At 42.5% G+C, this 25,855-nt stretch overlaps 1 protein-coding gene across 2 annotated transcripts in view; it reads left to right on the top strand.

Annotated features, from left to right (window-relative positions):
- The first annotated feature begins 14,963 nt into the window (after window positions 1-14,963).
- Window positions 14,964-25,855, top strand: part of Vsx2 (Visual system homeobox 2) — a 31,257-nt gene continuing 20,365 nt past the window's right edge. For both annotated transcript variants that reach the window (NM_001038743.1, NM_001297968.1), the window contains exons 1-2: window positions 14,964-15,737; window positions 21,642-21,692. In NM_001038743.1, coding sequence (NP_001033832.1) covers window positions 15,185-15,737; window positions 21,642-21,692 — 604 coding nt within the window. In that variant the 5' untranslated portion in view covers window positions 14,964-15,184. The remainder of the gene's footprint in view (window positions 15,738-21,641; window positions 21,693-25,855) is intronic.

The following is a 25,855-nucleotide window of genomic DNA, read 5'->3' as shown; positions in this document are numbered from 1 at the left end:
CGTCCTGCCGACGGTGACGTGAAATGTTTGCACTACATCCTTTTGTCAGCGCGATGTCAGCGATGATGATAAAATTGTGCCCATTGTGCGCGCTATCTATCAGATACGCTTCTTTATGCCCCCTTAATTTATTTGCTCACACGACAGATGTTGCATTCGATACATTTCCGCATAATTTCTGCCTCGATTCGTGGAATAGTAAATTGCTTAATTTTATTTTTATTTATACACCAGGTAGAGAGCACTTCCAGGTGCCCTGCTCCATCAGCGAAAATATTGAAAATATGCGTAGCGATGCTTCTCATTTGCATAGCAAAAGCGTAGAGAGACCAAGGAAAAAAAATCGCCATCAAAGACATTTCCCAACGTAATCCCGGCATTAATTCATTTACGAAATAAGAAATTTCCATTTGTGCATCGAAGGGTGAAAATTGCCGTTAAGCAATTTCTTTTCCTTTCATATGCAAAGAAATTGTGTGTTTTTTTTTTCTTTTGGATGGAGTTTTGGGGCGGAAGTGGGCGTGGTTGGGTCAGGTGGAGCTAAAGCAAGTCAGAGTAGAAGATAGTTGAAATGAAGAGATACACCAGAAAGCTGTAATCTTTTTAAATGCTTTTCACGATAGAAATTCCATGGTCTACGAAGCGATTGAGTCATTGCCAACTAATTGATTGAATGCAGCATTTGGCATCAACTAAAATAATTTAGCACACAAAGGGCTGGAGCTACGACCGCATGACAATCGACATGCCACATATCCACACATCCACACAAGAATCCGCAACTCCACCAACAGAAAATCCCCCTAATGCCCCCACGTATGTATAATCCGGGATATCCATTCTGGACAGTCTTGTTGACTGCGTTTGACTGGACCGCAATGAGTGTAAACAGAGCCGAAGGGAAAATGCTTTGGGGTTTTTTTCCAAGCGTCCACCGGATTACGCTGGGCACAAGGAATGAGAAGGAGAATGAAAAGGACCGAGGAGCAGGCGGCGGGCAAGGATAACAACTTGGCCCATTGTCAAGAGGGCTGTAAAGCTTTTAGCTTAAATACACTTTGGGCCAACTACTTGGCGTTGAATTTTCTGGGGATGGAGGTTGGTCCTGGACCAGGACGAACGTCCTGCCATTGACATATTTGGCCGGCCTCGTCCTTTGCCGGCTGTAATTTAATTTATCGCTTTTATTGTGTATCGAGCAAATTGCAATGAACGACAATCGACATTAAATGCAACTTAACGAAATTGCCAACAAATCACTCGTCTTTCGCTCCCCATTTTTTTTGATAGAGCAGCGTTTAATCGACGCAAATTAAATCAAATCGCTACGTGACGTAACGCATACGCAGCGTGGTCCGCAGGACATAGGCAGGCGCAATGGCCCCGCACACACACACACATATGTATACACACACACACACACACACTAGCAAGGTGACTCATTAGCATCAATACTCGTGAGGTAAATTAAACAATAAGCAACCCTTTGCGAGTGTGGAAAAAAAGCTCCTCTTCCCTTCTTTCCGTTTGCATTTTAAAAGCTGCCAATTTGTGTGAACTTTTCAGTGTGTCCTTTTAGTCGGGACACAAACCGAAGGCTAGAGTATCCTGAAATTCGGGGACCTCCATACTTATGGCTAAGCGATATTCCCTGAATGGCCATCTATTAAGAATTTGCCACAAAATCTTCACGCTTGAGCACAATGCAAAGTGCAGACTAGTAATGTTTGTAATGTAACTTGAGCCAACAAATAACAAAATCTTCTAGTTTTATTCATCACAAATATGTGCACATTCTCAATAATATACGAACTATTCTATTTAAAACTAATAAATTAAATACTAAGAAATAGTCACAATAAAATGGATTATATTTTATTATATATAGATTTATTATATATTATTTTGCTATGTGTTTGTGTGAATATCGTTCATTAAATTCTAAGACTAAACTAAGCATATTTCAAGCTCACAAATGCTGATAGAACAAAAAGGTGCATTTTAAATATTTATTAAATTTAAAATAAGCTATCAATAATGAATGAAAATGAGTTAACAGTATAGTTTACTTAACATTAGGTACAAGATTTTTATTTTGGAATTAGAAAAACATATTAGCCCGTTTAAATACTTCAAGATAATCGCGCAAACATAATATTCAATACCATTTAAAAGGAGTGCACTCACTATTTAGTTTCATAAGCAAAGATTGCTTACATCGAATGCTTCAATCAAATTTTGAGATGGATTTAACCAATTCTTAAAGCCATCGCCCAGAATTATTAGGCATGGCAGAAGGCCATTCAAGTCAATCAGCCTGAGTGGAATTACCTTGATTGTCGCGAAAATGGATATGGATATGGCATAAGGATATGTTCGGCTAGGTGTGAGGTCCTTTTCGTCTCGAGTGCTCGCTCAACCACTTCAAAGTGCAAATGCCGAAATGCACTCGAGGTCAACGAATCGCTTGATTACTTATTTAGCATTTAGCATTTAGCATTTACAATTTGCACCAATTTCCAAACGCGCCTTCGACAATTGTCTAATTGCAATCCGTGGATTGTGGAAATGCCTATTATGCAATCAGCGCTGCAATTGCAGCTGCATCTGCAATCCAATCTGAATATGATTTTCCTTTCAGTCAGTCGGCTGTTCACGCCACTTGCGCATTATTCAAATTTTGCAATTTTCAAATGAAAAACAAAAGCAAAGGCGCTCTATTCAAAAATGCTGAAATCAAAAAAAAAAAAAAAACGAAAAAAAAACATACAGAAAAGAAAAGGAAAGGCAAAGAAAAGGATTGAAATGGTATGGCGAGCAGTCGCCGTTGCCGCAAATCCTTTTATGATAATTTCTCAAGAGTGTCGTCCTTTGATCAAGCAAGTGCCCATTCAAGCATGAATGTGAATATGATTTCCAACCACACACACCCATGAGGATTTAATAATTCGCTAAGCGAGATTAAAATTGCCAACTGCAGCCAACGTCCGCCAACCAACCAACCATGGGCACAAATGGTTTTTTTGCCCAAAAAGTAGTCAAACTCTCAGAACTAAGACAATGTTTTAAAGCTTAATATTATTAAAGAAAATATATATCATTTAGTTTTAAGCTAAATTGGCCATTTAAAGCTTAATTCATTGTATATACAATAATATGATATATTCCACAGGAACATTTTACATATCCTTCGAATCTTTGATCCTTTGAAATCTATTTTGTATCCATTTGTATCCACTGTTACCTGCCCATATCGAGGACTCGTTAGTAGTAGGATTTATTTTTTGTACAAATATGCAAAACGGCTTGAGAAAATCCCCCGACTCCCACCAACAATCACGTGCCCCTCAATTTTCGCTGGCTCTTTTTTTTTTGTATATTTTTATATGTATATATATGTATATTTTTTCTTTTTGCACCGTGTCCGTGGCTCGTTTCCTGGGAAATCATTGCAATTAAAGCGTAATTGTTTTTACGCATTTGTCCACTCCACGGCCCGATCCCCACCATTCCAACGTTCGTTCTCCACCGACTGCTTAGCTCGGCTCGTGTCTTTTGAAGAGGTTTTCACGGAGGGGAGGGGTTTGGGTTCGGGGAAGGGGTTAGAGCAGGAAAAGTATATGGCTGAAATTAATTTACAACATTCATAATGCACCGCCTGCGCTTAATTTTCGCGCATTTGGTGGGAGTGGCGCTGAAGGAGCGAAAGCCTCCTCGCAATTTCCCAGCGAATGCGAACGTACGAATTCATTTGCATAATTTTTTAATACTCCATTTCGCCATTTCGGGCGGAGCATCGTTAGCTAACGAGGTGAGGATGTGGTGAGTCCATGAGTCCGTGAGCTCCTGGGTACTGGGTACTGGGTACTGGGTTATGGCTCCTCGGCTCCCGCCGTTCCTGGTGTCGCCTTACTCGTTGAGTCCTAGAGACCTGGTGGGTGTCCTCATTATTATATTTCCCCGCCTCGTCGAGCACACACGTTTTGTAATGCCTCCACTTTCGTTTCCACTCCCATTGCCATGCGGGATTTTTAACTCGTTTTGCCCTCTGCGAGAACAAAAACCAGACCATCCAAATTAATGCAAAAATATGTTGATTTCCTTTGAGAAAAGTCTTCTTTTTTTCGCTCTGCTTTCTCGCATTTTGTTTTTTCTTTTTTCCATTTCCATTTTGCCCATGTTAGCTACCAATTAGAATGCAGGAGGTGTGGATGTCCTGCAGGAAAGCTGTGCATTTGCATATTTGTGAAAAAATATTTAAAACACACATTTTGCATGCGTTGTACAAATGTAACTTACTCAGCTTTCGTCGTTGGGTAAACATTTTAAATATATATATATAGAGTACCAACGTTTTGACTGCGTTTCAAGCAATTAGCCAGCGGACTTGAAGCTCGTTGGCTCGTTAATCCATTAAGTCCAATATCCAATAAATCAAGCGCTACCAACTACAGTTTAGCCATCATTATGGACAATTATCCAATCAAAGAGGCGTGTGCAAATTGCTACCCAAAAAACGCATCAAAATGAATTAATTCGATTGAGACCGAACTTCTGCCCAGCATGGGCGTATCATTCATGGCATATTCTAAAAATTTAATTGGTTCCAACGAAGGAGGAAAAATGGAAAGGAGGCAGACACTCGAGAGGCACTTTCGCCCATCGTCGCTGCCTCGTTAAAAAAGGTGAAAAACTGTTGTAATTGTTTTTACAGAAGCGGCGGTAAAAGCGGCCAGAGGCAAGTGTGAATATGAGTGGTGAATATGGGTGCGAGTGTGAATGTGAGTGTGGCCTGTGTAATTGGTTCTGACGGCTAAATGAACCATTTACCAATTAAACCCGATTGCCAGCCAAAGAACTGAGAACTCGACAACTTGAGAACTTGAGAGCCATGTGTGAGTTTTTTTCACCTGGCCTAGAGATGAGATGGCTTTGGGCCAGGTTCACAAGTCGATAGTCGTGATTGAAAGAAAAATATTAAACTAAACTATATACACAGCGAATTAATGCCAAACAGAAGGTATGCAAACCTAACACACTCGATTAATCGATGAGAAATCCTAGAAGAATCACGTTACCTTCTCTGACAATTGCGCTCGTTAGCAGCCTTTTGGAGAAATGCTTTAGTCACGCTTGAGAACGCGGCAGGCAAAGAAAAAAAAAAAAACAAAAAGTAGAATTGGTTCAGAAATGGAGGAAAAAACAAGGCTCTTTGAGGAGTTGTGTGTAAACGTTGCCAGTTTGCTGGGAAATCGCTGGGAAAAAGGCGGAAAGCGTTCGCAAAAGTTGCTGAGCCATCGGACGAGTGGAAAAGCACCTGTGCCTTCTGCTCCTGCTGGCTGTCTTTTTTTTTTTTTCCTTTTTTCCTAGCGGAGGAACTCAAGTGGCCGAGGATCCTTTGTGTTGGAATGGCAGATTGGCGTTAATCATGCAATTAATTGGGCTATAAGTCAGCCGCCGATAGCCCGGCATAATGGATAATGGATAATGACGGTTGGCAGGTTGCTATCGAGTGGAAAAAAAGGTGTCTAAGTGGCGTAGCGTAGTTCTTGGCAAGTCATTACACATTGTGTGAGTTTCGAATCCAATGCGGTTTCATTGCAAAAATTAAAAGCATTTAGAATGTTTGGAAATGCGTCAAGAAAGTGTCTCAGTGCTGCAAGGGAAAGTTTACAAAATATATAAATAGTTTATACTTGTAAATCATAGATTAACATAAACTATTTTAATTGGGTGTGTTGTTTGCCATTCTTCGAAAGTGCTAAACACCTAAATGGTCTATTGTTTTAGAACCTTACCATTTAATTCCACACACGAATTCCCCTTGAAACGCCTTCAGCTGTTGCTGCCTGATTTTTCGGTGGCCAAAATCAATGTCATTGCCTTTGTTTGTCCTGGCCAACTGTTGCTACCGATGATTGTTGTGCTTTGCCCCTGGGTGTGGATGGATGCTCGATCACACCTTCGCCGGTGAAAGGTCAATGCTAATCCCTAATCCCGTTCGACCCTCTTCGCACCTCTCTAGTGGCGAATGCGCCTATTTACATTGGCACTTCAATGGCTGGCTAGGATTATTATCATTATTACTCGGCATCCTGTTGTGTTTGTTCTGCAGATAATATAATTACAAGTAATTTTTGCTGGCCAACGCTGCCGGGCGATGTGATCACGATGAGCCCATTCTGCGGCAGGACAATGGCGCACTGGAATGTCCTGCGAAGTCCTGCCAAGCGAGCTGACAGTCCGACAACTGTTGTGTCAATATTTTGACAGAAGAATGCCAAATGGAGAGTGCTTCTTTTTTTTTTTTTTTGCACAAAGCAGGAAGAGCCGAAGGAAGACGGCGAACAGGTCTCAAGGATCAAGGATCGCTCGCTGGATGAGTCAGCTGGGAAATATGCAGACCGGGCAATGCGAATTGTGGGGATAACAGTAGGACGAAATAATCGAAATAATCAAGTCAAGTTTTAAAAATAATATATTTTAAGCGGTATTTTTTTTTATGTTTAGTAACCGAAAGAAAGAATGTTGCGGAGTATCCTTAAAAGTTAATGTAAGAAACCCGTTATGACAATGTTTCACGGTACGATGGCATTCTTCCACTGAAAACAATCGGAGCACACACACACATGCATTTATAAAGTGTCCACATACACATACACAGGCATTTGCATGAAAAGGCGATATAAGCAGCAAACTAAAATAGAAATTAAGAGAAATGGCGAGAGAGGATGGGAAAAAATACGAAAAAAAAAAGCAAACACAAAGTGCAACTCAGATGGCGGAAATGAAAAGAAATTGCATATACATAAGTGTGCCTGTGTGTGTGTGTGTGTGTGTGATGCATTTTCCAACGTACATATGTATTTCTGTATGTGTGTGTGTACATAATGAAAAAGTACTTCATTAAAAATCAAGTATGTGTTGATTTCCATATGAAAAACAACAACAGAGACATAAACCGACCGAGGAAATGCTAAGTACACGTACGTAATGCACTAGTGGGCGTTGGGAGTTGGGCGGTAGGTGCCACGCCCCCATCAACGAAGGGGCGGTGGCCATTGTCACAGGAAATGAGTTGAGCCATAATGCAGGAAAGAAACGAGAAAGAGAGAGAGAGAGAGTGAGAGAGAGAGGGGGGAAATGGAGAAAGCCCTAGACTTTGGCTCAGAATTGAAATTAAAAATGTGTAAATGAAAAAATGAATAAATATGCACGATGATGATGATGACGATGATGATGATTATGGTGGATGCAAGAATATAATTGCTACATTTCGTATTAAGCACCCACACCCGAACATGAAGACCCCACATTCCACACACCCCACTGGCCGCCACCCACCAACACCACCCACTTCCGCTGCTGGGCAAATGGCAACAATTGAAAACTTTCTTTGATCTTTCGCATGGAAATTAATTTCTTGCGCCGTTTTTGTTGTTGCTCAGCAATTATGATTCCGGATTATTCGCAATGAGCCAGGCGCTTTTGTTGGGGAAATGGGCATTCGATAATGGAAGATTGGAGCACTCGATGGGCATTGCAAATGCGATATGGATCTCTAAAGTGAGCACTTGCAAATGTATGAGGGATTTATATGATTAATTTCATATGTAGTAAATAGCAAACATATAAGCAGACAAAACGTATCCATTTCCACTTGTCTTCTCCTCGCTTTCCATATTGATAATGATGAGGCTGATTTGCCCAGACTACTGGTAACTTTTCTATAGACACTCCGTCGATGTGTGTGAGTTTTCATTACAATTATGCCTAGCTTTTCTTCGTGGCCTAAACCACGCCATTTTGTGAAACAATGGAAAATGCAGCCAGAAACCGCAGCAATTTGTGGCTTCAACTGAAGGCAGTGGTGATACGGGAAAAATCTCGCATGCGGATTCGTACAAAATCCCCCTGAGGTGCACTGAGAAAAAAGGGAAAGGTATTATTTAATGTGTGGTCAAGTATGTGGATCTAATTTTTTTGTGATTTTCAGAAAGTGCCATCAATGGAAAAAGAAGAGTGTTTTCTTTTTGCTTTGGGTTAATCAACGTGTGGCAAGCATTTTCTCGCAGTGTTGCTCCTTGTTCTGCAGCCGCGAAATTTTGCAATTTGCGCATAATAATCATGATAATAATAATCGCACCCACATATGGTTGTTTTTTTTTTTTTTACCTCGGGCCAGGGCGTTGGCGCTTGCCAGAGAAATTCCACAAAAAAATGTGGAAAAAAACACGGAAAAGGGGAAAATAATTCTAATGGGGGCGCTGTAGGCGTGGCATAGCGTGCATGCATGTGTGTGTGTGTGTGTGTGTGTGTGTGTGTGTGTGGGTGTGTGGGAGTGTCATTCGCCTGGTTAATTGTGGTGGAAATGTAGAAGGAGGAGGAGGAGGAGGAGTTGGGGGAGTGGGGCATATGCTCTGTTTCCCACTTGTGAGAATTGCGCAATTTTCAATTATTTCCTGGGAAAAAAGTGTGAAAACTGTGGGGCAGCTACCGAGGGGCGGGCATGCATAGGTGGGCGTGTCATTGCAGACTTTTGCATAATTATAAGCTGCGATTCACCCACCGCCTGCAAATTATAATTAATGTAAGCCATAGTATGAGTGCCGCCTTTTTTTCTAATGCCCATGTGTGGGGCAGAAATTATGCAATGGTCTGATTATGCAACTGTAAGAAAAGTGCTCAAAACCATTCGTATTAAAGCCATCTTCAAGGATAAGTGTTGCAAGTGAATATGAGTAGTGTTGGCAAGTCATAAGAAAAGCATTCGGTCAAATAAAACTATCTTAGATACGTCTCATCTAATTTTATCTCAAAAATCGATTGTTACTTACATTTATGATGATTTCATATAGTTTCGTATAATTTCCAGCTATATTGGAATAAGTTGAGCCCTGCATTTTTTGCATTGAGCAGATTAATTCATTGCCCTTCGCCCTTGAAATCCTCGCTGGCTCCTTTTCGATTGCGTTTCCAATATCCGTAAATCCAATTCAGTTCCTTTGATTGCGAATGCGTGAATATTGAACAAACGAGAACACAACAAACAAAAAAAAAAAGGCGGCAGAAACAGAAAATTAATCAAAATTCGTGTCGAAAATTGTGAGTTGCATTCGGAGGCAGGTTGATTGAAAGCGCCTAGTGGGTGGTTTTTAATCTCTGGACTTTAGAATGCGATTCCATGCACTTTCTGCACAAACAATCAAACGCATTGGATTTTTGGTTTTTGTTTTCATTGCGCTCGTTTCTGTCAATTGCCAACTGATTTGCTTTTTGTCTTAACGCCAGTTGGTAGGAAAGGGAAATAAATTCAAATTCAAGAACAAATTCACATTTTGGTTTAATTACTCATTTCAATTCAAAGATGAAAAGATTCCTTACCGTACTTCGCAATCCCTTCCATTGAAACATTTGGATTTTTATTCGTTTACATATAGATAATTTGTAAATACATCCATTACTGGACACTTGAAGTTGCCATTTTCTCTCTTACTTCAAATCCGGAATATTTCATTACTTGCATTCAATTTCGTATGCAAATCGCGATTTCAATGGCTCATTAGCAGCCACCAGCGACAACTTCTAACAAAAGAATTTTCACAAATAAAAAAAATAAAAAACGAAAAAGAAAAAAAAAAGTTACAGAAAAATAAAAAAGCAATGGCAACTCTTGCCAAAACTCCATGGGTCACAGCTTGAAGGCGAAATAATCAAATTTGCACGCGACTCTTATTTAAGAATTAACAAATAAAATGCCAGCGCAAAGTATTCAGAGTGAGGGCAGAGCTCGAATAATAAGTAATGATGGCAGCAGCGGAAACGCCTGCAATTTGCCACAATTGAAAGTGGCTGCCTTCCCCTTTTTTCCGTTTCGTTTTTTTTTTTTTGCGCCCAGCAAGCTGCCATGTTTTGTGTGCTCTGAACTTTTTTTTTCTCTCGTTTTCATTATAACACCGTGTTGTACACCCATTTGCAGGCGAATTGCGCCCCTTTTGGTTGGCTGCCAAGTACCGCCACCATCGAGAACATCAAAAACCAGGCGTCTAATTGAAGTCATTCCCACTTCCACATCCCACTTCCATATCCACAACCCAGTCCACTCCCATTTAACACTCCCTTTGCCCCGGCGGCTGTTTTGCATAGCCGAAATGCTGAAGTCCCGCTCATACAATTTGATTAACCCATAAACGAGACGCGGGACCTTCCATCATCATTAGCGACCCGTCGACAGCGATCTACACTGAGGCAATTTACATTATTTTTTCGTCCTTATTTCAATCCCACATAGATGTTAAATGTTTTTTGAACAATGCGAATTTTATGCTTGATTTTATGGGTTTGAATCTAACCAAACCATACTAACTTATTTTCTCTAAAACATGATTCCTTATACTAATATCTGATTGATGTTTGCACAGAATGCGCTTGAATTTCAATACACTCCACTGCTTTTCTCTCAGTGTGTCGGCCATCGGGGGTACGCGTACTGTAAACTCAGCGGCCAGCCACTTCTTCATGTTACACTTCAATTGAAGTTCGGCCATTTTGGTTTTCGCATTTCACACCCCTCGCTCCCTTATTTTCGTTATTATTATTGTTGGTTTTTTTTTTTCTTTTTGTACAGCTACTAATTTGTTTTGGCCCTGCGCGTATTTCGTTGTTGCCTATTTTCCAATTTGAGGCTACAACCACCGTCGATGGACAGAGTTGCCACCACCCCTAATCACACCGCTACCCCTCTCGCCAATCATTCCGTTTACGTTGGGTTGTGTGGTAGTGTGCAGTGTTTGCCTTTCGGTTTACTCAAGTGCCAACTCGAAGGCCTGTCCCATAAATTGGTTCGTCGTCATTGTCGAGCACACACTTCGGCCACTTCGGTAGCTCGCACAGCCAGATATAGGGAGGTACACTGAAAGAAATGATTCGTAGGGGTCAGATATAGGGAGGTAAACTGAAAGAAATGATTCGTAGGGGTCAGCGTAAGTGTCTAGCAAGGACCGCTTACAGCTTTCGAGTTAACAAAATCGATTTAGATAAAATGTGACAATTTTGTAGCATATTTGTTGGAAACACAGAACGAGGTCTTGCCGTTTTTCTTAGTGTACCCAAAGAACTTAAGCCGAAAGCAACCCAGCCCAGTCGAAGAACTAGCGCCTGTCAGCGAGCATCCTCACTCTCGAGTGCCCTCGAATGATAAATCATTTTTCCCGTCGTTCACACAAATGATGATCGAGTATTTTCAACTTCAGTTCGTCTGTTACTTTTTGCTGGGCGGAAATTAGTGCAGATAATCCCATTAAAGGATGTACATATCGTTTTCTTTATATGGCATCAAGGGGCGGTGGTATTTATAACATGGATATGAGTAAAAATGGCTACGAAATGAGATTCATTAAAACGATTTTATAAGTAATATTTAGCGATAATGAACATAAAAATAAGCAAGGTAAAATCCGTGGAATTCGACTAATTAAATAAATGTGCGAAAACTTTCACTAATTAGCGAAGACACAAACCGACCGCAGAACAAGGACACGCTGATTGGCTTTGTGCAAAATTAGCCATAAACGCAACCAAAGCGCCATCTGTGGGCAGCGCCCGCAAACTTTGTGTCTTCGCCAAAAGGCAGAAATTAATTTTCTCACGTTACCCATGCGAAATAAACAATTAAATAATTGAAAACTGAACTCGAAATAAGCAGGACAAGCAACAATGACCAGAGCCACAGAAATAGCAGACACAATAACAATAATAAATAATAGTAATATGATAATGACGATTATAATTCACGGCTAATACCAAATGCCTCCACTTGTACGGTAAATGCAATTAGTATGCTCTATAAATTATTTCGGGGCTTAGCGAAAGTATTCAAAACGCAAAATAATTGGTTTTCAATTATTGACAACATATATTTAATCTTAGAATTTATTTCATATTATTCTAGTTAAGAAAGGCCCATTTTTTAATAAGAATAATAATAGAAAATATGAAATTCGTGAAAATTTTCCTAATAATATGCCCATTTATAGCACAACTTTTGAAGAGTATTTCAATCTCGCCTAAGTGCGAATGCCAAAAACCTTCACTTCGAAGTTTTTCTCTGCTTTTCGGGCCATTATCGTTGTTATTATGCCATTGTGGCGCAATTAAAGTTTCAACTAATCACACGGCAACAATTGTGTGACAATAATATTGTCTAAAGCCCCTTGAAAAAACACCCCCGTTGCCCCGCGAAGATTTACCGAGATTTGTTCACACTTAACAACTTAATTACACAACAATGTGCTTGTTGTTATTTATGCCATTTGATTTATTATTATTATTTATTACTGCTTTTATTCGTATAGGATAGCTTTATATATATATATATATATATATATATATATATATTTTTTTTTTTGGTAAGCCTTATACCGCCTGTCAGTCCAAAAAATAATCGAGAAACTCGCTGGGGGAAGCCTACACAAAAAGTAACTGAACTTTAATTGTTCATAATTAAGTTTGTCCGATTCCGATTCCGATTGTGTGCTGTGCATTGTGTGTGTGCCAAGACAATAATAGTTAAGTAAATAAATCTCGACACATAATTGACAATCGATTTTGGTAAACTCTCGCACTTGAGATCATAATTAAATCATTCGGCGGGCCACGTCAACTACCAGAAATGTGAAGAGCAACTCGAGACGAAATAAGGCACCCGGTATCAAAGTATTCAAAAATATATATATATATATATATATGAATGAATATGAATGAATATATAGCCGGACTTTGGCCAGGTAGTTGGGTTGTCAGTCCTTCGTTGGCACGTCAAAATATTTGCAAAACAAAAGCACACAGGTCCGAGTTCCTGGAAACTCGCAGGACATGCCAGTGGATTTAGTAAAAATAAAAAAGCAGAAATAAAACAAGAAATCGCCAACATTGAACTGTAACCAATGGTTAATGGCCAGGTGAAAACTATATGGTTCTCAGCGAAATAGAGTAAAACTATATCATCAATATCGGATTACCCATAATCATCGGCGAAATTCAATATTTATTTTGACAGGATCCCCCGGCGATTGTAATTGCAAGTTAATTAACAATCAAATTCCAGTAAATAAACGAATTTCGCCTTAAAGAGCTCGCATACCCAATGAATGAATCATAATCATTCCGGGGGCAACCTGCTTAAGAAAATATCGAATTACCCGCGAAATTCTTCTAGCACGCACTCTTCGTTCGCTGCCTTCCTTTCTGCAGCCTGCCCCCGTCTCTCTCTCCCTCGCTCTCTTTCTCTCTCGCACGACCACGTTGCCTCTCTTTCTTTTATTTCCAAATGCCAGACTGCGTGGCCCGACGGATATGTACATACTTACATACATATATGTATATACATATATATGATCTGTGATTCCGTTTCGTTTCGATCCGCTCCGATTTCGCTGCGATGGCCGTGTGAGCGTTGGCATTTCAATTGTCTAATTGCCGCGTGGGTTTCTCCATAGGCAGAGCTCACTGTGTGGGGGCGTGAGAAAAGCCCCAAAAGACCCGTTTGCCTGCCACTGATCGTGGCTTTCCAATTGCTGGTGTCTTTATTTTCTTTAAATAGAAATCAATGCGTGTATATAGAATATAATCGATGCGTAACAAAATATATTTATATATTTTTTTGAGAATTAAATATCAACACGTTTTTTCTATCTGTGTATGGCCTTTTGTAGGAGATCCCTTTCGGGACCGAGTTAATTGTAAGTCCCTCAATTGCCTAGCAGTAATTTGCAAGTCCATTACAAGCTCTACTTTTCGACTGCTGCCGAAATCAAGCCGAATTATTTTGCCGAATTTCGGGACATTTCTCCGAGAACAATAACCCACATAGCACGACCCCAAAATCTCTTGAAATCCTGCAAAACTGCGCAGCAAGGACTCTCCCACTGGCACACACGCACACACTCATGCACACAGGACGTGGTGTAAATGCTAATTTACGCATTTCAATAGTACAAGTTTTTGGCGAAAATTTTAATTAGACTGCCTTTTTTTTGGGGAAGGGAAAGGCATTGTTAGGCGGCCGACAAGTGAGTAGTTTCTACCAGCTGGAAACCGAATGGTGGCTCGTTTTTTGGGCCATAAATTGGCGTCCTTCATTGAACGGAGAGCGGTTGGAGTTCCGAGTTCGAGTTCGGGTCTGCGAAATAGTTGTTTTCTTGCGCCTTTTTTTGCGCCACCCCAGCCCTGTTGACCATGCCCTCTCCCACTCTTGCGCTCTCTGGCTCTCTTTCACTCACACAAAATGGGCGCCGCACACTGTGGCAATCGGGCACCAATACAACGGCAAGCAGCGCACCAACACTAATGCGTTTCGGTCCGAACTGGAAGTTCGCGGGAAAACTGGAAGGTTACGCGTGTGCGAGAAGAGCACGGCTAGATGGTGCTTGGAAGGCGCTTGCTGCTCTCCTCACTCTAACGGCGAATGGATGTCGCACATGCGCCATGTTGCCGAGGGGAAGGCCCATATGCTGCTGACTCCCTCGCACTCGCTGAGCGGCGAAGAGTGCGGCTAGCGTGCGACAGAGACCGCCCCTGAATATTTACCGTTGCCGGGCAGCGCAGTCGACGCGAGCGTCGCTGTCGGCGCGCTGCTTTTGCCGCCGTTGCCGCCGTTACTGCTGTTGCTGCTGCTGTTGGTGTTGCTGCTGCTGCTGCAAATGTTGCTGCTGCGCTTGCCATGCGATTTGAGGTCCTCGGAAGAGCAAAGCTCCGCTGGCCGTTTACCGTTTGTTAGCTGAATGCCTCCTTGGCCAAATCCAAAGCGAAATGCAAAGCCAAGTCGAAAGCCAACCACCAGCAGCAACATAACGGCAGCAACAGCACGACAGCAACAGCAACAGCAAACAGAAACAGCAACTGCGACGACAAAACTCCTGGTGCACATTAACGCAGGCAACAGTTTAACGTGGAAATTATTGCGAATTTGTTGTGTGTTTTTCTGCGACGCGTGCCAGCGCAAAATCTCAAAACCTCCATTCGCAAATCCCATTTCGCGTAGTCTTTACAACATTGCAAAACTTGCCTTTGCTTTGTTTTTTTTTTTGTTTTCTGGGTTTCTCAATTGGGACTGCATGATGTTTTCAAGCGATTTGTTTTGACAACGGCAATATCTAGACGTAAATCGAAATATTAGCAATCGAAAATGCCGCAGCGTTCGCCATTTGCCATTCAGGAGCTGCTGGGCTTGGCGGTGGCGGCGGCCACAGAAGCGCCAACCGATCTGACGACAACTGCCGGTGCAACGGTGGCAAAAGAGCGCCAAACGCCAACGCCGCCAAAGACAACAAATGCCACAATGGCAACAGCAGCAACATCAGCAGCTACGGCAGCAACACCAACAAATGCGGCCGAAGGCAATTTAACGAGCGTTTCGGAGCCACAGCAGCAGCCGCAGCAGCAGCAACAAGAGCAGCAGCACCACCAGCCGCACCACCATCAGTACAGGGAGCACCACCAAATGACCATGGCGGCCGCCTCGCGAATGGCCTACTTCAATGCCCATGCGGCGGTGGCAGCGGCCTTTATGCCCCACCAACTGGCCGCGGCGGTGCACCATCATCATCAGCATCAGCACCAGCACCATCCACACCACCACCCGCACCACCCACACGGAGCCGTTGGCGGGCCACCGCCGCCGCCGCCGATGCAGCACCACCACCCCCACCATCCGCACCACCCGCTGCTGCACGCGCAGGGTAAGCCAATGTCCCCGCCAGCGAACCACTCAAATTGCAGTTAATTGCAGTTAGTAAAACACAGATATATATATTTTTTTCATTTATGCATATACTGAACATGGGAAAGTTGAAAAGTGCCGTAGCTAACTTACATATATTTCGCTATAGCGATTTTAAAAATCTTTTGTTCGATGTATTTACACTGACAATCAAAGCTTAAACGCAATTAGCAATCGCAACTGGTTTTGTCACCTGCCAGACACACCAACACAGGCGCACATATACACATGCTCAGATACATTTACAGATTCAGATTCAGATACAGATACATTCGATTCACACGCACACGCACACACAGTGGGGCGAATCGGTGTCTGGAGTGCCGCTTAGTTAGCATAAAAAAGGAATTAATCAGCGGTCCATCGTCCGCCAAATCAGCTTTGGCCCCACTGCAAACGACACAACGCCCGCATCCGCACCACCGCTCCACCGATCCGGCAATCCGGCAATCCGCCTCCGAAGCCACTCCAATCCAAAGCACCACCACTCAAGTTGAGCTGCTAATTGCACTGTGTGTGGATGTGTGTGTGTGAGTGTTTGTGTGTGTGTTGCACTCTGGTTTGAGCATAGCAAAAACTGGGCTTCACAATTGTTGCAATAGTTTGGGCACACTAACGACAATAGTTAGTTTTCATATTGTTTAAATAAAATTCTAGAATCAGTGGAAATCCGAATCAATTTATAATAAGCTTGGTATGCTTTTCGAGTAGGTTTTTGGTCGCTTTTGTGCCACTGTAGGTGCGCCTTTGTTTGGCGATCAGCACAGGCAATGAAACACGCACACTGCAAGAAAATCCCACACACTAACAGTGAACTCGAGTCGACCTGCTGTCTCTCTCGATTCAAAGCTCATTTGCAAGTGGCAATATCATACGAAGTTGGAGCGATGACAGTGAAGGCAGATAAACAGAAAGGCATGAAAAGCCGTGCAGGGATTGGATACACGGTAAAAAACTAGGAACTAGTTGCTGGCTGCCAGAAGTAAGCAGTTGATTAACAACATAAGCACTTCAAATTGTTATATTTCTCATTGGATTTGTGAACTATATCTGGAATGGCATTAATAACAAAATCCTGAAGCGTTTAGCCAAATTTCTTTCACTGTGAAAAGTGCGAGGCTCTGCAGATAATCTTGCAGATTCAAGTGGCAGCTGTTATTATTGTTATTATTATTTTAATTAGCGTTGAAATATCATCATCGTCATCACCGATTTCCATTGCTCTGCAACTGATTCACTGTGCCAATTTCACTGCGCACTCACTCAACTTATGTGGATATGTAGATACATATATGAGTAGATTGAATCTGATTTCTTGATTTCAAATCTGTTTACCCCTACACTTCCGGACCCTTTTTTTTGGGGTCTTATTATTATTATTTTTTTTTTTATTGATTTCGCATGTTGTGCGGCTTTCTTTTTGGCTCGATGTTTATGCGTTATTTTAATTACAATACTCCTATCCGTTTATCGCCCATTTCCACAGTTTCGTCGTAATTTGCGTTTAATAAATGTGGGAAAGAGCACTGCTCTTAGCTGCTAAATAGTTATGGGTAGTATGGGCTAGCAGACTGGGATTACAATTTAAACTATGACCAATTAGTTAAGGTTTTATAAATAGTGGTAATGTATGTAGTATGTAATAGTTGTGCTCATTAGTTTTGGTGCAATAAACAGGGCGAGTTGCTCTGCGATGATGAGAGAGAGTGGGTTGCCTCCGCTAAAAGCATATATTCTAGGGTATGTAATAGTCGTGCTCATAAATAGAGATAGAGAAAGTGGTCTGCCTGTGGTAAAAGCTTATAAATTAGGAAAGGCTTATATGTTTTAGGGTATGCAGTAGTCGTGCTTATTAGTTCACTCCCCATTTTCTTCTGTTCTGTTTAGCCGTGCTTTCTGCTTTTCATTCGCGTCATCCTATTTAATTTTGCATATTTTCAACTCGCTTCGTTGTCGTACGAATATTTCGGGTATCCGTTGTTGATTTTATACCCATTTGCGTGGCCAGCTCGTCAATTAAAAAATCGCATCAGGTTTGGTCGAATCGCGAGCGAATTTCTGGCCGGATTTCGGACGGATTTCCTGTCCAGAGCTGAGTACTTGGCGCCCTCCATTAAGTGCCTTTGATCTTTTACCAGAAGGGAAAACCCAAATCGGAAAATTGGTTGCCCAACGACAATAAGAAAAGCGCTTTTTCTTCGCACACCACACCGCCACACATTTAATTGACAATTTTCACTTTGGCTACGCGCGTCGCTTTGTTGTGACAGTCGTTTTGATGTGTTTGCACATCCCCACACACACATACAATTCAAGATTTTCCTTGTATTGGTGCACTTGTGCTGCAAAGATTTCGACAATTTACTCGCCTCTCGAAATTAACCATTTAGGATTTTCCACTTTTTAGCTGAGCATGCCAACAATGTATACAGATAATAAGTAACTAAGTTGGTATGTATGAGTTCAAAATTTAAGTTAGCCAGCTTGAGATGCTGATGCTGATCCATTGGGGAACGGCTTACTAAATAGATATTACGTTTAAATTCAGTTACGAATATTCGTAAGAGTAATAATCACGATTTCCTTATCATTTCCTTATGTACTGATTTATGTACTGATTTATCGTTTCTAGTGGCAACGGAAGTGTTGCAATCACTGACTCGACTCCAGAACTGCTAATTGCTGGCTGTCAGTCTGCCGAAAACTCTGGCCATCTCCATTCAAGTGGCAACAGCCAAATATCCGTATGTCGCCGCCCTTTGATATTTGAGCCACTTTGCTAATAGCCAGCCCCATTATATATGTATATGTACATATATGCATATGTATAGCTGCATGTGCATGTGTGTGTGTGTGTGTCTCCTTGGCTGATAAAAATATTCTTAATTGTAGTTTCGCCTCGGACATTGTGTGCGGTCGTCTTTTGACTTTGCTTTGATTTTGCGTTGACGTAAATTAGAAAAGCGAACGGTTGAAGAATGTGGGAGAAATTCGGAAAAGTGTCGACAAACGCCCTTCGGTTTTTTGAGTATTTCTCACTTTTTGGTTTTTGATTTTTCAGTTTTTTTTTGATTTTTTTGATTTTTTTCTTTCACATTTTCTACATAAATTTGCTGCTGCTTAACCCCTTGACGCCCCGCACTTTCTGCATTCTGCATTGTCCGAGGTGTGAAAATGTTCGGCGTCAGCGTTTCACGAGTGCAGTTATTGTTTCAGTTGTTGTTGCCAGCACTTTACCGCCTCCCCGCCCAATGCCACTTATTTGCATTGCATTCTTGTTTTTGGCACTTTGTCACACTTTTTCGCTTTGATTTTTTGCGAATTTAAAAGTCAATTAAAGCAACTTGACGAACGAAGTGCCGAGTGCCACTCAAGGGTTAATTTGTCCGTGCCAGTGTGAGTGTGAGTGCGAATGAGTGTGAGTGTGAGTGTGAGTGCAAGGGGTGAGCCTGCAATTGTGTGGGTGTGAGTGCCAGTTGATTCACAACCGTTCGCATCGAACGGAATTAGCCGCAATAATTTCGAATTTTCTCAAACGGAACGCCATGCAATTCATTCACGATAATCACAAATTACACTTGCAATAAATTGCGATAACTATAATATTAAATATACTCAAGCTAGCAACCAAATGAAAATCGCATGTAAATGAAAGCATACTCGCACGATAATTGACCAAAATACGAGTATATATAGCAGACACACTCATATTCGAGTCTAGTTGCCCAGTGTATTCGCATTCGTATTCATGTATTCATAAGCTGGATTTTGTGCCCCGTCACATGGCAATCAGAGCCGGGCAATTCGTGCCCCAAAAAGCTCAACTCACTTTGGCTGCACAGCCAGCGTGTTGCAGGGGCGCCAATGTTGGGGGATTTGTGGGGCAATCGACCCCCCCCCCCCTCCTCCACCTGGATGGACGCCACTGCACTGCGCTAATTTTATAACGCAAATAAACACGATTTGGCACTTGAGTTTGCCTCGTCGGTCGCTTTGCTTCTTCAGCGGCTCGAAAGTGGGATTCCGGTACGGATTTGGATTTCGATTTGAAGCTGAATTTCGATTTGAATTCGAATTTCAGCTCGGTATGTGACTGCTTTCACTGTCCAACGGCAGCAAGTCGAATTCGAACAGCAACAATCAACAAACTACTACAACTGCTAATTATTCATGGCATGGCCATCTATCTGGCTATTTGGAGTGGCTACTCAGCACTTTTTCGTCTGGAAATTGTTTCAATTGTGGCCACGAAGTGATTCACCTGGCCGAAACATTGGGGATACACACAAGCGATCTTTGATCACTTGCTTTTGGGCTAATTGTGCTTACAGCAGTCAGTTCAGCGTACAAACTTTTTGGAATTCATATTCGAAATACGATAGCATTAAATTTGCCACAAAAATCGATTTGTTCATTTCGATCGAACGGCTCGTTTTTCGCATTAATTAATTCACTTGATTTTCACTCACGACGCCCGAGTTTGAATGTATGGAATGAGCACTCCAAGTTGAACACCGAATCGGCTACTTTGCATCATGACCACCGGCGGTTTGCGGCGGATGCTCACGACCCACACGCTCCACGACGATCGCCTTGTGCGGTCCGCCGTTGGCTGCCACCGGATTGCCTGGATTCTCTGGTATTTTCCCATATTTTTCCCATATTCATCCCAAGTTCGCCGTTTGCTTGGCGACCCATATCAGCTATTGTCGAGCGTTAATCAGTTTATAAATACTTCGTCACTTGCAGTTTCCCAGTTTTATTTTTTATTTATTTATTTCTTTTCATTTCTGCCTCGTTTTTGTTTCAGCAATTCTTTCGTGAAGTAATATCGAATTTCATCGGCAACTGGTATTTCTGAACTGGTAGAGAGCTAATAAATGCGTCTTGATTGTCGACATAATAATGATCATCACCATCACCATCATCGTTATTATTGTTGGCATATGTCGAGGTCTCGAGCGCTCATTGTGTTCTCGATTGCGATTGCGAATGCGAATGCGTCACCGTAAAAAAACAATTGACGTATTCGGTTAGCGTCCCAATTTCAGTTCCAAGTTCGCCATCCACAACCCAATCCCAATCCTTATTCCGATCCCTATCCCAATCCCAATCCCAATCCCAATCCCGATTCCGATTCCCCTTCTGGTGCCACGAAACAAAGCCAAAGGCAAACCACAAACGAACTCGAACGAGACGAACGCCTTGAAACAATGAAACATCGAGCAGAAATTAGCGCGGTTGTCTGTCAAATTTGATTTTGCTTTGATATGTCACTCGTTCGCTGCAAATGCAGTGTGGTGCGCGGTGCGGAGGTGTTTGGGGTTTCCAGAGGGGTTGGCATGGCCAGATAGGGGTTAAGACTGCAAGGAGTGGCTGCCTCGTTTTCGACATCGAGGTCGACGATTTGCATTTGTGAGTGCGCCCAGCGGCACCGAGAGAAAATGCAGCAAGTTATGAGCAATTAAAATGTGAGATTTCAATATTTTATACACAAATTGATTGGTTTGGTTTGTGCTAAGTAATTTATAGTACTATCATTTAAGCCACAGTAAGACTATATTATTGTGATTTCGTTTAGTTTTTTTCTACGGTGCATTTGCACAAACTAAAATGCCATGTGCTTGCAACGTTCTGCTTCTCAGTTTTTTAAGTGTTAATTCGCATGCCCTTGTCGGGCTAATAAATGCAAAAATACCAACGCGACTGCTGCTTGTACAGTACGTACTCGCTTTGAAGGATAGCGCCTTGAACGATATAGAAAGTTAATTAATGTCAAGGGAAACATGTCACTTATATTGAAATAAATACATTACATCGTGTATTGTTCCATATTTACTTGTGATTTTCTGTCTCATTGCAGGATTTCCGCAGCTGAAAAGCTTCGCCGCCGGAGCCGGAACTTGTTTGCCCGGTAAGTTCACATGCGCAATTGCTATGCACCGGGGATAATCGAATTCGGGGGAAGCCTAAAGGTAGACCATATATCCTGGACTCTCCTCGGACTGCAATCCCTCTTGCGCAATTCCCCGCGAACGAAAGCCAAACAAAAAAAAAACAACAAAACAAAAAAGCTGAATATCCTTTTGACCAACAGAGGGCGTCAGACTCGCGCTTCGTCCTAATTAATGGGCATTCCTGCGCTTCAATTTGACTCATGAATGCTGCCGCCTTTAGCTCCTGCGGCCAGAGGGGGCGTGGCCAAGGACAGAGGGCAAAGGGCGAGAGGGCAAAGGGTGAAGCGCAAATTTCACATGTCGCGCACATAAATTCTCCAAATTGCTAATAAAATAAACAATTTAGCTAACGAAAAAACGAGGAAAACACACACTCGCACACACACGCACACACACGCACACACTCGCACACACACGCACACACATGCGAGAGACAAAAGTCAAATAATGAAATTTCCATTTTCATTTTGTTGCATTCGTAACGGGCAATAAATATTTTCAACATACGCTTTTATACGCAATTTGCACGCGCATACATCTCTCCTCGCATCCTTGCCACCTCACACGTCCTTGCCTCCTGTCACCCCCCCCCCTCTCTCTCTCTCTTTCTCTCTCTCTTTCGCACTCAGCTCGTGCCGTCTCTTTCCGCCTTAACCCTTTCGTTCGACGGCACACACGAACACAAATACAAATGCAGGGGGAAACCCAGAACAAAAGGCGAAAGAAATGCGAAGCGCACACATAAACTTGTCTAATAAGAAAGGATCTGGAAACTGGTTCAAAGGATGGGGACAAGCGGAATGGCCAGGAATTCAAGGGGGTATCGATGCGGTCTGGGGGAAGCACAAGAAAAGGTGTTCCAATAAATGGCAAGTCGCTGAAAGTTCGCAAATCACCACCATACCATTGATTCGATCAACACATTTTTGGAAATATATGTATTACCTTTGAATATGCAGTTTAAAGTGCTCTTAAATTGTTTTTAAAGCCAAACACCTGAAGTGGCAAGACTCAGGTCTTGGCTTAAATGTAAGACATCCTATGATTGTTTCATTCTAGGCCCTTCTTGGGTGCTCTTAACTCTTTCTTGCCGAGATCTTGGGCCTACTTAATTGCCCTTTTGTCGCTGTTGTTGCTGCTCCTGAAGTTGAATGATGTTGAAATTGATGTTGCTTCCACTGCTGCTGCTGCTGCTGCTGTTGCATGTTGCTGCTGCTGCTGCTGCTGACGATGTTGCTGCCGTGTAGTGGGCTCTTCTAAGACTCTAATCTCTGACTGGGCCAGGCAACACGAACTTGGCCACTTGGCCGCGCATTCTTTCCATTCTGTTTTTATGGGCGAAGTGCCCTGCTTAAGTCTTCCACTCGACGCCTGCATTCTTCCAGAGGAAAAGCGGTCGGCGTGGCGGGGAAAATGCGGTGGAAAGCGGACGAGAACGGGGACGAGGGGGGGGGCACTTTTGAGCCATTTGCTGCGAGCAGATTGCAAGACAAGATTACACAAAAGCCAAAGGAAGAAGCGAAGAAGCCGAGAGACTGACAAGTAGGGCAATTTGCCTTGAAAAATGGAAGCTTGGATGGAAAAGTGGAGAAAAGTGGGGAAGTGGAGAAGTGGGGGAAGTTGGGGAAGTGGCAAGTGGAAAGCGGAAGGCGGGGGCTGTTGCACCATCGTGTTGCACTTGTCATGGCTAAGATTTTAATTGGCATTTTTTCCCCCCTCGTGGCATTGCCTTACCCCCAGAATCCTTTCTCTCGAGCGTGTCTAAGTTTTATTTGCTGGCCATGTCGAAAGCAAAGGCCCCCCGAGAAAATTCTACGGCTTAATTGAAACACGCAAGACAAACAAAAAAAAACCAACACACACACAGCACACATGTGTGAAGCGAAACCAATCGCAATTCACATCGCACCAGTTGACTGAATACGTGAATATGTCAGGGTGATAAAACGCGCAAGATGGGCTAACACATGGGTTGGGTTGGCAAAGGGTTAAGACTCTCAGCCGGTGAACAAAGTGAATTAGTCACAGGAACGATGAAGTTATCTGCATCATCGGATGCGAATAACTTTATTTCGCGAGATATAACAGTTGATTTCGATACTTTTCGAATAATAGTCCTTAATTATTTTCTTAGTTTAAATATCTATCTACCTATATGCTTCTAACATTTCCAATGCAAATTCAACCAAACGGACTTTCTCCGGCGCATTTACTTCGAAAACTCGCTCTGACATTGTCCGGCGCATTCGTGGCCGTCTAATTGCTCCTGTCGTCTGTGTGCCTCAGCGACCCTTGTGGTGCCATCTCTTTCTGCCAGGCAAGTGCCATCTCTCTTTCTCTCTCGGTGCCCGTCGGCCTGCCGTTTTGCCCCGCTTTCTGTGCCTGTTCCTCGTAATTTGCGCACTCAATGGAAAATTGTTAATTAGATTCCTTGCTTGTCGAGTGACTGCTGCTTCTACGGCACTGCATTGTTTCGCCCAGCAATGGGAAAATCCACCCACTGGGCATCCTCAATTCCACCATTCAAAGGCCGGCGGACTGACGGTAGTTACCCCCTCTTTTTGGGCGGCAGCGTTTTAGCCAGCTTTGTGTCAAAGTTGGTTAATGTGACTGCTGCTGCCAGCAGCACCTCTGTGCTGGCCCCAATTTTTCACAGTGCTGGCCGCTTTGGCTAAAGTAGCCGAAAACACATGTGAAAATATCTTAAATTATGCATTTGCGTATCTGTATAACTTGATTTTAAATAACTTAATAATATTGCTGCAAAAAATCATATAACATATTCAAAAATGCTCTGTGAAATTAGTGTAGAAATTGGCTTCGAAATAGCCAAGTGGACGGCACAGCCTCTTAACCCTTTACTCGTTTTTGGGCCACCTTTCGTTTCCTTTCCGCTTCGCCAACCCAACCCAACTCAACTCAACGAACTTTAAGTGCAAAGCGCTTTTCCTCCGCCGCCAGCAGCAGCAACAACAACAACAACAACAACAACAATAAACAGTAACAAGAATATGGAAAAACAGTGTGTTACAACAGCAGCAACCATAGTGCCACTAAAAACTTTTCGCTCTTTCACTTTTTCGTGAAAATTGTGCTTTATTTTTGTTAGCTAAAGAAATCGTGGCGCATTAACGAAGTGCAGGAAATTCAACGGATGTGAGTGATGATGGCAAAGAAACTTAGATACAGGTTAATAGAGTTACTATTTGCATTATTTGGCCTACAATTCAGCTCTTTGGTAATCCGATATTCTTGGAAAATTTAACTCAAAATACGGGGGAATGCAATTAGAAATGAACCCATCCATGCGCAATATGCAATGATAATGGTTTGTATTCGCTTGCATTGCATTGTTATGTGATCCAATTAGAAGACATTTATTTTACCTGTTTAATAAATGGAATGATAATGAGAACGATGATGATGATGATGATGATGATCAAGGGACTTTCTCTCCACATAGAGGCAGTTGAAATTAACCCGACGGCATCAAGTAGCAAGTTATCAAAGCTGTTAATTGGAGCATTTACTGGTCCACTCAGCGTAGCCTCTTTCTGATTTTTAGCGTTTGTGGCTTCTGTTTGATTCCTCAAGCAAATAATTCAATTTCATTTCTAATTAGTACGAAAAAAGCGTACGAAAATAAGCGAATATCCGAATGGCAGTTCACAGGATACTCACACTCACACAGCCACACAAATTCACACACAGATGCACACACATGCACAAAAACGCAGCCACTTTGGGTGCTAATGCAAATTGCGAATTGCGAATGCCCCTTCAACGATGACGTTGTCGCCGCTGCCTCTGCCATCGCCTCTGTCGGCGTCGACTCTGCGCAGCTGCGCCGCTGCCGCGTTGCCAACAACTCAGCCACTTTATTAGCGTATTTTGCCATGCAACTGTTTATGCGACACACACACATGCGGCACACACACACGCACACAAACGCAACCGCTGCGCACCAACACAGAGACGAGGAATTAGTCATTTTGTTGGTTACTTGATGCATGGCGCGGAAATGGGGAAAGTGCGCGGGAAAGTGGGCGGGGCGGGCAGAGGAGCGAAAATTGGGCGGCAGAAGCAGGAGCAGGGCGGGGGCAAAAGGAAAAGCCACACC

The sequence above is a fragment of the Drosophila melanogaster genome, chromosome X (assembly GCF_000001215.4).
Source record: "Drosophila melanogaster chromosome X".
NCBI lineage: Eukaryota > Metazoa > Arthropoda > Insecta > Diptera > Drosophilidae > Drosophila > Drosophila melanogaster.
Note: the sequence above shows the minus strand (reverse complement) of the source record. Positions and strands in the feature narration are given on the sequence as shown.